Source organism: Hemiscyllium ocellatum, chromosome 45 (genome assembly GCF_020745735.1).
Source record: "Hemiscyllium ocellatum isolate sHemOce1 chromosome 45, sHemOce1.pat.X.cur, whole genome shotgun sequence".
Taxonomy (NCBI): Eukaryota; Metazoa; Chordata; class Chondrichthyes; order Orectolobiformes; family Hemiscylliidae; genus Hemiscyllium; species Hemiscyllium ocellatum.
This window is the reverse complement of record NC_083445.1, coordinates 3,541,721-3,557,386: the sequence shown is the minus strand read 5'-3', so window position 1 is coordinate 3,557,386 and position 15,666 is coordinate 3,541,721. Positions and strand designations below refer to the sequence as shown.

At 41.1% G+C, this 15,666-nt stretch overlaps 1 protein-coding gene across 1 annotated transcript in view; it reads right to left on the bottom strand.

Annotated features, from left to right (window-relative positions):
- LOC132835847 (voltage-dependent P/Q-type calcium channel subunit alpha-1A-like) overlaps positions 1-15,666 on the bottom strand; it is a 518,300-nt gene that overhangs the window by 307,965 nt on the left and 194,669 nt on the right. Inside the window, exons 4-6 of the mRNA XM_060854942.1 lie at positions 5,624-5,715; positions 4,780-4,929; positions 4,356-4,358 (exon numbers count right to left, since the gene is read on the bottom strand). Coding sequence (XP_060710925.1) covers positions 4,356-4,358; positions 4,780-4,929; positions 5,624-5,715 — 245 coding nt within the window. The remainder of the gene's footprint in view (positions 1-4,355; positions 4,359-4,779; positions 4,930-5,623; positions 5,716-15,666) is intronic.

The following is a 15,666-nucleotide window of genomic DNA, read 5'->3' as shown; positions in this document are numbered from 1 at the left end:
GGGGTAGACCATTTTGGATGGAGATGAGACATTTCTCCACCCAGAGTGATGAGCCTGTGGAATTCGTTTCCACAGGAAGTAGGTGATGCCAAAACACTGAATGTACTCAAAAGGCACTTGGGGTGAATGGGGTCAAAGTTAGAGGGAGAAAGCAGGATTAGGCTATTGAGTTGGATGATCATGATGAATGGCAGAGCAGGCTCAAAGAACCGAATGGCCACCTCTTGTTCCTATCTCCTATGTATCTCTTCTCTCCATGCCTGCGTAGATTTCTTCCTACAGTCCAGTGTGGGGTGGGTGGACTGGCTATACTAAATTGCCCAAAATGTTCATGTATGTGCAGGCTAGGTGGATTAGCCATGGGAAATGCAGGGCTAAAGCAGCAGGGTGGTCTGAGAGAGATGCTCTTCACAGGGTCGGTGTGGACCCAATAGCAGAATGGCCTGCTTCCACACTAAAGGTTTTATGATTTTACTTGTTGATATAAAACAGCACTTAAGAGACTTGTCCAGTTATTAAAGAAGGGCAGGAATAATCCCCAGTCTGAGGGGCAAAAGATTAATTCTTCCAGTATAGTAAACACGCTTGTGATTGCATATACCTCACTTCAGCACTGAGCTCAAACTGCTAAAGTTATTGGAAGTTGACTAAATTAGTATTAACAAATTCATTTATTATTTTCTCCCATCTTTTTCTGACCTTCACTTTTAGATGTGCTGATATTTTGCTGAATACAAGCTGTTGGACACCTGCAGCACTCTAGCACCTAACTCAGACATCAAATGTCGTGCTTGAGGTCAGACAATGAATATAGGTAAAATACTTCAATTTGGGTCATTGCCAAATCTAATCTAAATGTTGTCCACACACATGCATGCATCAACAAGCATCAGTATTAAGTAACAAACTCCAGTTCCACTGGGAGGTTCAAACTTATAATGAACACATTGCAGGGATTGCAGACTAGAGTTTATATGGAATCTATATTGAATATCAGAAACCTGAGAGTAAATGTTGACTGGAATCTGAGTAAAAGGTTTCAGATGGTATACCTACGGAATAAAGAATATCTAGGAGCAATTTATGGGCGAGAATCCAAATGTGCCTTCTCAGTTATTTATAAACTATTGACTCACTTAGAAGGTGCTACACATAGAATCTGATCAACAAATTCAATAACTGTCAACTGAACAAAAGGTCCAATGTAAATAGGGAAAAGCAGTGATGTAATGGCAAGTCAGAAAACATGTTGAAGGCCAATTTAATACCCTTAAGTTAATTAATCTTCAGGTACAAGATACTGTTCAAATAAAAAAATGCTTTAGACTGAACTGCAGTTCTATAGATTGTTAAAACAGATGACTAGAGAAGGTGCTGCAATTATGTTTGCTTAGTTTTCCCAAGCAGGCTGCTGGCCTTACTTGCTTTATTCGTATTCTGCATTATTTGCATTAGTTATAGTGTAAACTTGGTGTAAGATGTTAGGCATGGGGGAGAAGAATTATTTAACCATGCATTTAATCCTATCTATTTGTTAAAGATGTATAAAACACAATATATCAGGGTTTCCAAGAAAGAAAAGAATTACAGAACTGGATTAGTCCACCTCTAAAATTATTGCATCCCACTTAAAGTTTGGCATGTTGGCTCAGTGATTAGCACTGTTACCTCACAGCACCAGGGACCCGGATTCAATTCCACCCTTGGGAGACAGTCTGTGTGGAGTTTGCATGATCTCCCCATGTCTGTGTAGGTTTCCACTGGGTGCTCCCTTTTCCTCCCATAGTTCAAAGATGTGTAAGTTAGGTGAATTGAAGATGCTAAATTGCCCATAATGTTAAGGAATGTGCAGACTAGATGGGTTAGCCATGGGATATGCAGGGTTACAAGAATAGGTTGGGGGATAAGTCTGGGTGGGATGCTCTTCAGAGGGTCAGGGTGAACCAGTTAGGCTAAATGGTCTGTTTCTACACTGTAGGGATTCTATGATTCTTACTAACCATTACATTTAACAACCAAAAGAATTGCAAATGCTGTAAATCAGAAACAAAAACAGAAGTTGCTGGAAAAGCTCAGCAGGTCTGGCAGCATCAATAAAGAGAAATCAAAACGAACATTTCAGATCCAGTGACTCTTCCTCGGAACTGATGCCAGCTAGAAAAATGTTGGTTTATATGCAGAAGATAGGGTGGGATGAGGGGCAAAGAGTAAACGATAGGCCAAAGAGAGAGAACAATAGTTGGACAGACAAAGAAGTCGCTAACGATTTGGCTGGGACATGAATAGCTGTTAATGGAGACTGTTAGTGGCTAACAATAGATAGCGTGTAATGGCAGACTATATGATAAAAAGCACAGCCGGTCAAGCAGCATCTGAGGAGCAGGAGTGTCAACATTCTGAGCGTGTGCTCCTGACGAAGAGCTCGTGCTCAAAACATTCATTCTTCTGCTCCTCGAATGCAGCATGACCGGTTGTGCTTTTCCAGCACCACACTTTCCGTCTCCAGTATCTGCACACTTCACTTTTTCCTATGTGATAACAAGACCTGGTGTGTGTGGTGGGGGGCTAGGACATAGGGGAGTTCGGGCCCTAAAACTATTGAACTCGATATTGAATCCGGAAGGTGCTGGGGTCCTCAAGTGAAAACTTATTCTTCCAGCTTGCACTGAGCTTCGCTGGAACACTTCAGCAAACCTGAGACAGAGATGTTGGTCAAGGAACAGGGTGGTGTGTTAAAACAGCAAGCAACTGGAAGCTCAGTCTTTTTGTAGATAGAACATAATTGTTCAGTGAAACAGTCACCCAGTCTATGCTTTGTTTCCCCAATATGGAGAAGAGCACATTGTGAGCAATGAATGCAGTAGAGTAAATTGTGAAAAGTGCAGGTAAAGTGCTGCTTCACCTGGAAGATAGTTTGGGCCCTTGGATACTGAGGGAAAGAGGAGGTCAATGGGCAGGTATTCTATCTTTGGTGATTGCAGGGGAAGGTGCCATAGTGCTGTGGGGCAGTGTTGGACATTTTTGAAGAGTGGACAGAGTGTCCCAAGGGAACAGACCCTGTGGAACACAGATGAGGGAGGGGAGGGGATTATGTTCTGGTGGTGGCATCTCACAGGAGGTGATGGAAATTGTGGCTGATGATCTTCTGGATATGGATGCTGGTGGGATGGTACGTAAGGACAAGTGGAAACCTATCGCTGTTGTGGGAGGGGAGAGAGGAGGTGAGGACGGAAGTGCGGGAGATGGATCAGGCCTGGTTGAGGGCCCTGTCAACAATGTTGCAGGGAAATCCTTGGTTGAGGAATAAGGTGGACATTTCGGAGGATCCCTTGTCGAAGTTGGCCTTCTCAGAACATATGCAATGGAGACGGAGGAACTAGGAGAATCAAATAGACCCTTTACAGGAAATAGGGTGCAAGGATGTATTGTCAAGGTAGCTGAGAGAGTCAGTGGGTTTAAAATGGATATTAGTGCCCTGCCTATCCCCAAAAATGGAAAGAGAGATGTCGAAGAAGGGAAGAGTGGAGTCAGAGATAGACCAGATGAAAGCGAGGGTGGGATGGAAACTAGAAGAGAAATCGATGAACCTTTCCAACTCCAGATGAAAAAGGGAAGCAGCATTGATGTCAGATGCAGAGTTGGAAAGGTTCATCGATTTTTTTAAAACTCTGAGCCCTGTGATCTTCCTGGTGATTGTGTAAGGAATATCCTTGTTTCGTACCCAAAATTAAACATAATACTATGCTGTTTAATTAAGATTTGGAAATGCCGGTGTTGGACTGGGATGTACAAAGTTAAAAATCACACAACACTAGATTATAGTCCAACAGGTTTAATTGGAAGCACTAGCTTTCGGAGCAACGCTCCTTCATCAGGTGGTTGTGATGAAGGGGGCGGGCATCGAAATGGGAGCCAGACTCGGGCTGGAACAAGGAACGCTCCACATACCCCACAAAGAGACAGGCATGACTAGGGCCAATGCAAGTACCTGGTCACCCTTCTGACCCGAAGTCATTTAAGTTGTTTCAATTCCTCTCCTAAAGTATGGAGTCTTGTGGAGGTGCAAGCTATATACACTGGCAAACCTTTGTGATTTCATAAAGGTAGCCTATTTCTCAACGTGAGTCTAGACAGGATTAATGTGGTCAGCTATCTCTTAGGGCTCTTGTGGCTAAACTAGTTCCTGTCCTTATTCTAAACTGGAGGAGAAAGTGAGGACTGCAGATGCTGGAGGTCAGAGCTGAAGGGCTCATGCCCGAAACGTTGATTCTCCTGCTCTTTGGATGCTGCAAGATTCCTGAAGAAGGGCTCATGCCAGAAACGTCGATTCTCCTGCTCTTTGGATGCTGCCTGACCTGCTGCGCTTTTCCAGCAATACATTTTCAGCTTATTCTAAACTGGCCAATTTTCCAGCAAAGATCACCAAATACTCTTTGCAGACAAAAGCAGCTGATTTTATTCCCTTCTGTGACAAATGAATACTTTGTAGCATTAGTATGGGTTCTTACCTTGCCTACTGAGATGAATAAACCAAGAAACAAAACATGCATTTCTACTATTTATGGCACAGTATCACATTAGCTGTTCATTTAATTCTCATTAGCACTCTTCAAATCAGCATATTAGTAAATGCAAATAACAGAACATGAGAATATGACTGTAATTTAATCCTCGGTTAATCTGATGAAAACTTGTCCTTTATTCTTACAACAAATGTCTAGAACAAACTGCAGCATCATCCAAACTTCCACACACAAATTTTCAGATGTAAAAACGTACTGTTGCTATCAAAGCATGCTTTATGAAATTTTCCCATGTAAAATTCTAATCCAATGATTGCAAACATGAGAATGGCGAAGAAAAGTAGCAATCCAATCTGAAGGAGGGGGATCATTGCCTTCATGATGGACTTGAGCACAACTTGTAAACCTGAAATGTAAAGTAATACCAATTAGATCAGACTTTTTGTAAATCATCCCTAACAGATAGCTTACATCTTCCATTTTATAAATTTTACATGATAGTTCTACTCACTAAGATATGGCATATCACTTTCTGCAGGTGAGCAGGTAAAAACATCTAATTTATTAAACACTAGAAAGCCATCAGAATTTCACCATTAGGAATTTCAAAATGGCAGTCACCTAAAGTTGATAAGGTCCATCTTTACACACTTTATGTCAAATTCCAATAACATCACTGGGATCCAACCTAAATTTAAAAGGTAAAAAAACATCTATGTTTTCACTTTGCAATGTTTATTTGCTCTTCTGAACTCTAATCTATTGTATCCACTTCTCTTATCATGGATTTTCCCCCAAACCCTGTTTCCTGAACATCAGATGCAAAATGGACAAAGCATAAATTGGCATTAAGCTTGACTGGAAAGTATTGAAAAGCAAATTTCCAGATCATTTTCTGCCTGTTTGAACATAAAATTTGAAACTTCTAGCAGCTTTAAGAATCAGAGATTTGATATATTATATTCACTAAAATAAGACTCAAGGCCACATTCCACCAATTTGTAATTCATCACGTTAGAATAGAAGGATCAAATGTACCATAGAATTATTCTTGGAATCCTTATCTTAAAAACATATCCTAACACAGATGTTATACCTACTTGGAATTCCAGAAACCAACTTCAAGGGTCGGAGGACTCGAACTGCACGTAACGTTCGAAGATCGAATTCTGCCCCTGTTGTAGCAACAATACTGGAAAAGAAAATATATGACATGTTTTATTTACACACAACTACATATGTGTGTAGTAGCTCCACACTGCATTGTACATATACGTCAAGATTCATGTTGGCTACAGGATGCAAGAAGTAAATTTGTTCCTGCATGATATAAATACTGGGCTGGGTTGCATCTCAACAAAAAGCTTCTTCCCAATTTCTTCATCTCATTTAAAAGTACAAACTCATGCTAGGTTACAGTTCCTCAAGTAAGCAAGTACACTTCTCATATGATAGTGTGTTTTTTTTTCTGGAGTAATGGAATAAGTGGGAAGACATCACATTCAAATTAATGCAATTGTAGAATGATGATAACCTGGGCAGAAGCCATTCAACCCATGGTGTCTATGTTAGATGTCTGTAAGATTAATTCAACTCATCCCCTTCCCACACACTTCTCCCACAGCCTTGCAAATTATTTCTCTAAGAGTACTTAACCAATCCCCTTATCAAAGCCAAAATCTTATTTGCTTTCACCACCATGTCAAGTATTACATTCCTGATCCAATCTATTTGTCATGTACAAAGATTTTCCTTCCACCATTGTTTGTTTCTTTGTCAACGACCTTGATCCTGATCCTCTTATTCCATCCATTGAAGGGAACAATTTTCTCTCTATCCACTCTGTTTAGATCATGATTTTGAAAGCTTCCACCAAATCGCCACTGAATATCCACTTTTCTAAGGAGGACAATCCCAGATTCATGTGACTAAATCTGAATATTTAATTACTGGAACCATTCTTCAAAATCTTTTCCAAGCCCTTGCCACAGCCCTCAGTGTTCCTAAATTGCAGTGCCCAGAATTGGACAGAATGGGCTGAATCTTATATTTTCCTGGCTAAGTGCTGGTTGAATTGAATTAAATATAAAACCTATAGTGTGGAAACACACCATTTGGCCCAACAAGTCCACACTGATCCTCTGAAGAGTAACCCACCCATTCTTCCACCATATTGCACTAAATTTACCCCTTACTAATGCACTTCCCTATTGTTCTAGATTTACTCCTTAATGCACCTATCATGCACATCTTTGGACTGTGAGAGGAAACCTACATAGACATGGGGAAAATGTGCCAACTCCACACAGGCAGTCTCTTGAGGCTGGAATCAAACCCAGGTCCCTGGCACTGTGAGGCAGCAGTGCTAACCACTGAGCCACCATGCCACGGGTTTTGTCACAAAGCCTAGCACTTGTTGTATCTTACCAAACTCACCTCATTAACTACCTAGCATGCCCTTATTGTGTCAGTCATGTTCAATTAGCACACTGTTCCCAGAACAATTCACCATCCAATGATTATCTGCTGTAAGATTGGCATCTCCAGTCCACGCCATCTTTAAAAGGCTGCTGTGCATCTGGACGAGCACAGACATACTGCAAGTTGCCCCTGCTTGGTTAAGGAGCTTTCCAGAAGGTGCTGGAATAAGAGAAGAACGACATTGCAACCCACTGATCGGAACCTGGCTGTCCTGACTGAATGGAATGGAAGGATGTTGTGAGACTTGATAGGGTTCAGAAAAGATCTACAAGGATGTTGCCAGGTTGGAGGATTTAAGCTATAGGAAGAGATTGAATAGGTTGGGGCTGTTTTCCCTGGAGCGTCTGAGGCTGAGGGGTGATCTTATAGAGGTTTATAAAATCATAACGGGCATGGATGGGATAAATAGACAAGGTCTTTTCCCTGGGGTGGGGGAGTCCAGAACTAGGGGACATAGGTTTAGGATGAGAGGGGAAAGCTATAAAAGAGACCTAAGTGGCAGTATTTTCATGCAGAGGGTGGTACGTGTATGGAATGAGCTGCCAGAGGATGTGGTGGAGGCTGGTACAATTGCAACATTTAAAATTCATCTGGATGGGTGCATGAAAAGGAAGGGTTTAGAGGGATATGGGCCAGATGCTGGCAAGTGGGACTAGATTAGATTGGGATATCTGGTCAGTATGCACGCGTTGGACAGAAGGGTCTGTTTCTGTGCTGTCCTTCTCTGCGTCCCTATGACTCTAATGGAAAATGTAATCACATTCATGGTCACTACTCTCTAAAAGTCTTTTTATTTGCAACAAGGTTATTTATTGACTGGGGTCGGTTAGCTCAGTTGGCTGATTTACATCGCAGAGTGATGCTAATAGCTTGGGTTCAATTCCCACACTCTCCTTCTCAATGTCTCATTTTGCCTGAGGTGTGGTGACCATCAGGTTAAAACCAACACCAGTTGTTGCTCTCTAATCACAGTCCTCTGGGATTGTGGCAACTTTTCCTTACTTTACCATTTATTTATTGACCCCTTTTTCTTTGCATAATACTAAATATAAAATAGCCTACTCCCTAGATACTTCCTTAACGCACTGCTCGGGAAACCATCTTGCGTACATTCTAGAAATTCATTCTTCATAGCACTGATGCATGTTAGATTAACTTGATGTATATTGAAGTACTCAGAATTACTGTATTAACCTTTTATATGATTTGGAGATGCCGGTGTTGGACTGGGGTGTACAAAGTTAAAAATCACACAACACCAGGTTATAGTCCAACAGGTTTAATTGGAAACACACTAGCTTTCAGAGTGACGCTCCTTCATCAGGTGATTGTGGAGGGCTCGATCGTAACACAGAATTTATAGCAAAAATTTGCAGTGTGATATAACTGAAATTATACATTGAAAAATTGATTGTCTGTTAAGCCTTTCATCTGTTAGAATACAGTGATAGTTTCACTTCTTTCATGTGTAAATCACAAAACCCTTTTTTTTATTTACCTTTTTGTGGCTGAACATTTTTGTTGTTTGGAAAAGAGCTGCATAGCAATTTAATCTCAATGTGTTAAAGGCCAAGCAACATTTGAATATATTTTAAATGCTGTGGCTTTAAGAGGTTATAGAACATAGAGCATAACAGTGCGTACAGGCCCTTTGGCCCTCGATGTTGTGGAACCAATTTGAAGCTCATCTAACTTACATTATTCCATTTTCATCTATATGTCTATCCAAAGAACATTTAAATGCCCTTAAAGTTGGTGAGTCTGTACTGTTGCAGACAGCAGTTTCCACACCCCTACTACTCTCTGAGTAAAGAAACTAACTCTGACATCTGTCCTATATCTATCATCCCTTAATTTAAAGCTATATCCCCTCATGCAAGCCATCGCCAACTGAGGAAAAAGGCTCTCACTGTCCACCCTCTCTAACCCTCTGATTATCTTTTATGTCTCAATTAAGTCACCTCTCAATCTTCTTCTCTCTAATGAAAACAGCCTCAAGTCTCTCAGCCTTTCCTCTAAAACCTTCCCTCCGTACCAGGCAACATCCTAGTAAATCTCCTCTGATTCCATTCCAAGGCTTCCACATCCTTCCTATAATGCAGTGACCAGAACTGTACACAATATTCTAAATGTGGCCGCACCAGAGTTTTGTACAGCTGCAGCATGACGTCATGGCTCTGAAACTCAATCCCTTTACCAATAAAAGCAAACACACTGTATGCCTTCTTAACAACCCTATCAACCTGGTTGGCAAATTTCAAGGATCTATGTACCTGGACACCGAAATCTCTCTACTCATCTACACTACCAAGAATCTTACCATTAGCCCAGTAGTCTGCATTCCTGTTACTCCTTCCAAAGTAAATTACCTCACACTTTTCCACATTAAACTCCATTTGCCACCTCTCAGCCCAGCTGTGCAGCTTATCTGTGTCTCTCTGTAACCTACAACATCCTCCATCACTATCCACAACGCTACCGACCTTAGTGTCATCCACAAATTTACTAATCCATCCTTCTATGCCCTCATCCAGGTCATTTATAGAATTGACAAACAACAGTGGACCCAAAATAGATCCTTGCGGTACACCAGTGGTAACTGTACTCCAGGATGAATATTTACCATCAACCACCATCCTCTGTCCTCTTTCAGCTAGCCAATTTCTGATCCAAACCACTAAATCACGTTCAATCCCATGCCTCCATATTTTGCGCAAGAGCCTACCATGGGGAATGTTATCAAACACCTTACTGAAATCCACACACACCACATCAACCACTTTACACTCAGCCACCTGTTTGGTCACCTTTTCAAAGAACTCAAGGGCATGATCTACCCTTCACAAAATCGTGTTGTCTATCCCTAATCAAATTATTCCTCTCCAGATGATTATAAATCCTATCTCTTATAGTCCTTTCCAACACTTTACCCACAACCAAAGTAAAGCTTACTGGTCTATAATGTCCAGGGTTGTCTCTACTCGCCTTCTTGAAAAAGGGAACAACATTTGCTATCCTCCAGTCTTCTGGCACTATTTCTGCAGACAATGATGACATAAAGATCAAAGCCAAAGGCTGGGCAATCTAGCTTCCCAGAGAATCCTAGGATAAATCCCATCCGGCCCTGGGGACTTATCTATTTTTATACTTGCCAGAATTGCTAACACCTCCGCCTTGTGAACCTCAATCCATCAGGTCTATTAGCTCGTATCTCAGAACTCTCCTAGACCACATTGTCTTTATCTAGTGTGAATACGAATGAAAAGTATTCATTTAGCGCTTCCCCATCTCCTCTGCCTCCACGCACAACTTCTCACCACGATCCTTGATTGACCCTAATCTTACTCTAGTCATTCTTTTATTCCTAATATACCTACAGAAAGCCTTAGGGTTTTCCTTGATCCTATCTGCTAATGACTTCTTATGTCAAAAGGGTTATTTCCACACTGTAGGGATTCTCTTCTAAAAATGTCCTCAAGAACTATCAGTCTAAGGACACATTCTAAAGTCACAGTTGAGCAATATAAAGTAGGCCATTTAAGATTGAGATAAGGAGAGATTTCCTCACCCACAGAGTGGTAAGCTTGTGGAATTCTCTGCCACAGCAAGTGTTTCAGGTTTTAACTGAATTCATTGAATGTTTTCAAGAAGTAGTTGTATTTCTTGGGGTTAAAGGGATCAAACAGGATACTGAGTTGGATGATCAGTCATGATGACATTGGCGAGCAGAGCAGCCTTGAAGGGACAAATAGTCTATTCCTGCCCCTATAGTCTATGTTCTTATATCTGTACAGGACTGTAGAACTGTTCAAGTAGCAAGGAATCAGGCTGTGCTTTTATCTGCTCACAACATCACTATTCTTAAAGGCTCATGCCAACCATTGCCAATTAATTGCCATCAGCCTTTGGTAGACCACCACGTGTCACATGTAGTAGTGTTTCTACTTGGTATAATTCTGGTAGCTTCATCATTGTTAGAGAAAAGATTGGGGTAGCCATACAGATTGCCTATTTCAGCAATAAAGATATTTACTCCAACCAAGAATTTACTCCATCCTCAAACCAGCCAATGTCGTGGTTAGTGAACAGACTAGAGAATACACCTTTAACCTCTTTTCAAAGCTACTTATTGATAAGTTTGAAAATGCTCAGAGAAGGCCTCACCAATTACAATACAACTTTCATGTAAAGATGATGATAAAATTGAGAATTGTGAGCTGGTGAGCCACAAGATTGTGACTAAAGGTCACCATCTAGCAAGGATTCATAACTATCCGATCCCAAACCATCACTGGGAAGACATCTTGGACTACCTGCAGCTGTCTTCAGAGGGGGATACCAGCCAACAGCTGTTTTGTCCATATGCCTCTCCCATAGTCCTTGTGAGAGAGAAAGATAGAAAACTAAGGATCTGCGTCATTGATCAGACACTCATGCAAAAATTTATAAGGATACTTAATATCTTCCTAAGATTAAGGAAGCACTGCTAGTTCTCAAAGGTGCAAAATATTTCTGCAATCGCAGTTTGGTTCATAATTATAAGCACTATCCATCACTAAACAAGGTATTGAATATATGATATTCTGAACAGGCACTGAAGGGCTTTACCAATACATAAGATCACCTTTGGGCTCTGGAGTGTCCCTGCTACTCTCATGCATGAGATGGCTAAAACGTTTGGCGATTTAATTTCTAGTCCCTCCTTGAGTACCTGGATGACAAAGTCACTTTCAGCTTGACATTTGAGGAGACCTCTGCAAGACAATCTTATCCTGCTTGGGTCTCCTCCACTGCACTCCCTCACCACCCAACACCTGGAGGAAGAACACCTCATCTTCCACCTCAGAACACTTCAACCCCAGGGCATCAATGTGGATCTCACCAGTTTTCTCATTTCCTGTCACCCCACCTTACCCCAGTTCCAACCTTCCAGCTCAGCACCATCCTCATGACCTGTCCTATCTCCCAATCTTCCTTCCCACTTATCCACTCCACCCTCCTCTCTAACCTATCACCTTCATCTCCAACTCCATCCACCTATTGTACTCTTGGCTACCTTCTCCACAGTCCTATGCCCATCCCATTTATCTCTCCACCCTGGAGGCTCCGTCTTCATTCCTGGTGAAGGGCTTTTGCCCGAAATGTCGATTTTCCTGCTCCTCAGATGCAGCCTGACCTGCTATGCGTTTCCAGCACTACTCTAATCTAGACTCTAATCTCCAGCATCTGCAGTCCTCACTTTTACCTTTTGCAGTTTAACTTAAGTTTGACTCAAGAATCAAACCAGAGAAGTGCCAACTTTTCAAGATGATGAGAAAATCCCAGAGGTAGAGGACTGGCCCAACCTGAGATGGTTCCTTGGTCCAGTTAGTTGCTATAGGAGATTTGTGCAAGGCTATGCACAGTTGGACACCATCTCACAATTTGCTATGGATATCTCAGAATGTAGAAGGAGTGATTGGGAAAGGCTTATGAGCGTGCTACGTGACTGAACATTATTGGGCTCTGGATTATCCCTATGTGACGACACCTTTTGCACCTTCAAAAGCAGAAGCTTATCTCATCATTTGCCCTTCGCATCCAGATTTCCAACTCCATTTCATATTGATGCTGCCAAAAGTTCAAGGGCAAAAAAGAGCCGTTATCATTTATTCCAGTCAGTCTCAAGTTGAATGAGAGGAACAAGGAGAATGATCCCAGTATGAAATTCAAACTGTTAGCTTTGAGGTGGGCTGTTTCCTAGAACTTCAGAGATCTGACTAGTACAAGCTTTGATATGTTTAAAGTTAAATGTTCACCAATCTTGGTGTAAGAAAGGCTCAATGAACATGCACAGTTTCAATTCTAAATTTGGTACAGGTCAAACAAAAGTAATACAAATGCTGAGACACTTTGCCACTTATTTCAAAAGAAGCTATCAGGTAGTTTCAGCTTCAGCTGATTAATGTGGGCATGATTACTGGGTGGCCCAACGTCCACCAACTCAGTGCTAGTGTTTCAATGGAATCTGAATAATCAGTGTCGAGTAGAGTCAGTTAGTAATATAGAATTCTGAATTGTCTGTGTGTTGTGATTCCACAGAGAGCATCTAGTGTGGGGACCACCAACCCTGAAAAATGGTGCAGTTGTCCTGCAAGAAAGCAGAAACAGAAGCAATAAGTGTCATTGATCAAACAACTTCTGGAGACCTGACAGATCTAAAGTTCAATATGCATGATCTGCCACAGAGACTGGATTCCTTGGAAGATACCAGAACAGTGAAGCAGTTGAGAAGGTCTTCTCCAGCAAATGCTGGATCCTACCACAACCCTTATTATTTGCCCGTATCAGTGGTGCAGATAAGATTGCTGTCACTAAAGTGGGCCACCAACATACCATTCTGGTATCACATATGCAATCTCAAATGTGTAAAACATGCATTTTGATAGAATCGACATTGACCATTGATTTGAAATAGTTATTCTATATCTTTCACAGAGGCTGCCTGACCAACTGTGTATTTACAAATTTTTGTTCTTATTTCCAATGTCAGGATCCATCATGTTTTGTAAACTGTCAAGGAGAGCTCATTTCAGTGCATGCGAATGACAGGATAGAAAATGTTAATAGTTTTAACAAACACAAAACATTTTCTCCTATGACAGAATCCCCTCCCACTACTGCTCTCAGTGTTTTTTAAGATGTCAGGCTATTGCTTGACTAGTCTGTGGAACAGCTTTCCCAGTTTTGACACAAGCCCCAAGAAGTTTGGTGATAACACGTCACAGGGTCATCAGCGCTGTTGTGATTGTTGTTTTGTAGACGTTTCATACAACTGAGTGACTTTCTATGTCATTCCAGAGGGTAGTTAAGAGTCAACCACTCTGCTGTGAATTGAAGTCACATGTAGGGCAGATTACTTAAGGATGGTAGATTTTCCTTCTCTCAAGGACAGTTGTGAACCAGTTGGGTTTTAACATCAATTGATAATGTGCTGTCAAAGTAGCACTCTCGGTCCTGGAGGAACGCTGTCTCATTTTTACTCTATCAGCTGTGTATGGTAGAAATGACAAATAAAAGCTACTTTACTCTACTCTAATGGTTTCATGGTTGCCATTAGACAACTTTTAATTCCTGATTTATCAACTGAACCTCATGATTCAAACCATGTCCCCAGAGTACTGACCTGGGTCTCTTGATTACTAGTCCAGTGATAATGCCACAATAACACCAGTTCCCTATGTTGGAGGGTTACAAAGGCGAAATTAGGTAGTCTGAGCCATGGAGAAAGTGAGGACTGCAGATGCTGGAGTTCAGAGTCAAAAGTGTGGTGCTGGAAAAGCACAACAGGTCAGGCAGCATCCGAAGAACAGAAGAATTGATGTTTCAGGCATAAGCCCTTCATCAAGAATCAGTCTTAGCCAGGAGGGGATATGTGGTTTGAAATTTAACTCAAGCTCAAATGGAATGCCAAATAGTCAAGTATTCTGGTTCGGCATCAGACATGGTTAACATTTCTGTTCTGGTTGCATCAGCATCACAGATCAGCACCTGTACTCTATCAATATTTATGAATGAAGAAGCAATCTGTTTTTTGTGATCATAATTAAAAGATAAGCATTGGCCTGGAAACAAGCAATAACTCCCCTGCTCTTCTTCAAAACTGTGCCACATCTTTAACATGGATACAAACTGGCTGATGCAACTTCGGTTTAAAATCTCTGAAAGACAGTACCTCAAACCCTCCAGTGCTCCCTCTGTAGTTCATTATAATGTCAGCCTTGATTTCTGCATTCAAGTCCCAAAGTGGACTTGAACCCAAGATGAATCAGAAGCGAATGTGCTACCATCTAAGCCACACAGTGTCGCTAGGAAATAGATTTAAAGCACAGGCAAGCTCAGCCATTCGAATCAGATACAACGGACATAATGATCTGCCATTGCATCATATGACTATACATAGCCAAGAGCCTGTTTGGCTCAGTGAACTGACATAGATGGAAATATGAATGAAGCAAGAACAGAACCACTCACATACTGAAGTAAAATGGTATTTTGCTGACAACACAGCTCAGTTACTGCATAATGTTAATTTCATTAAGAGGCTATCACCATGGCAATTGTATTCCCTGCTGCATCATGTTAATTTTAATAAGAGCTCACATTCATTACGTCTCAGTTAAATAAAATACCTATTCACTCAATCAATAAACAGTTCCCTCACCACAACAGAGACTAAAGCCAGACTGTATTGGTGCAGTAATAAGACCAAATAAAGTGGAAAAATTCAGCAGGAGTGAACTCAGCATCTGCGGAGAGAAACATAATCAATATTTAATTATGAAAGATCATTTATTCTGTATCTCTTCACAGAAGCTGCCTGACCAGCTGAGTATTTCCATATTTTGTTATTATTTCAGATTTCCAGCATCCATAGTGTTTTGTGTATGGTGTAAACTTGTTCCTGAGAAGGGTCCATCTCAAACTGTGTATGCTGACATGATAGAAAACTTTAATGGTTTTAGCAAACACATGCAAAATAATGATATAACACTGAAACAAGTTATGGACAGTTTTAACAGTATTGTATTAATTTCATGTCTATCAAGGAAAGAAATATATGGTCATGTCAAATGCAATGCTTTTGATCATCAGGCATCAGCACCAAGCACCCCAGATGAAG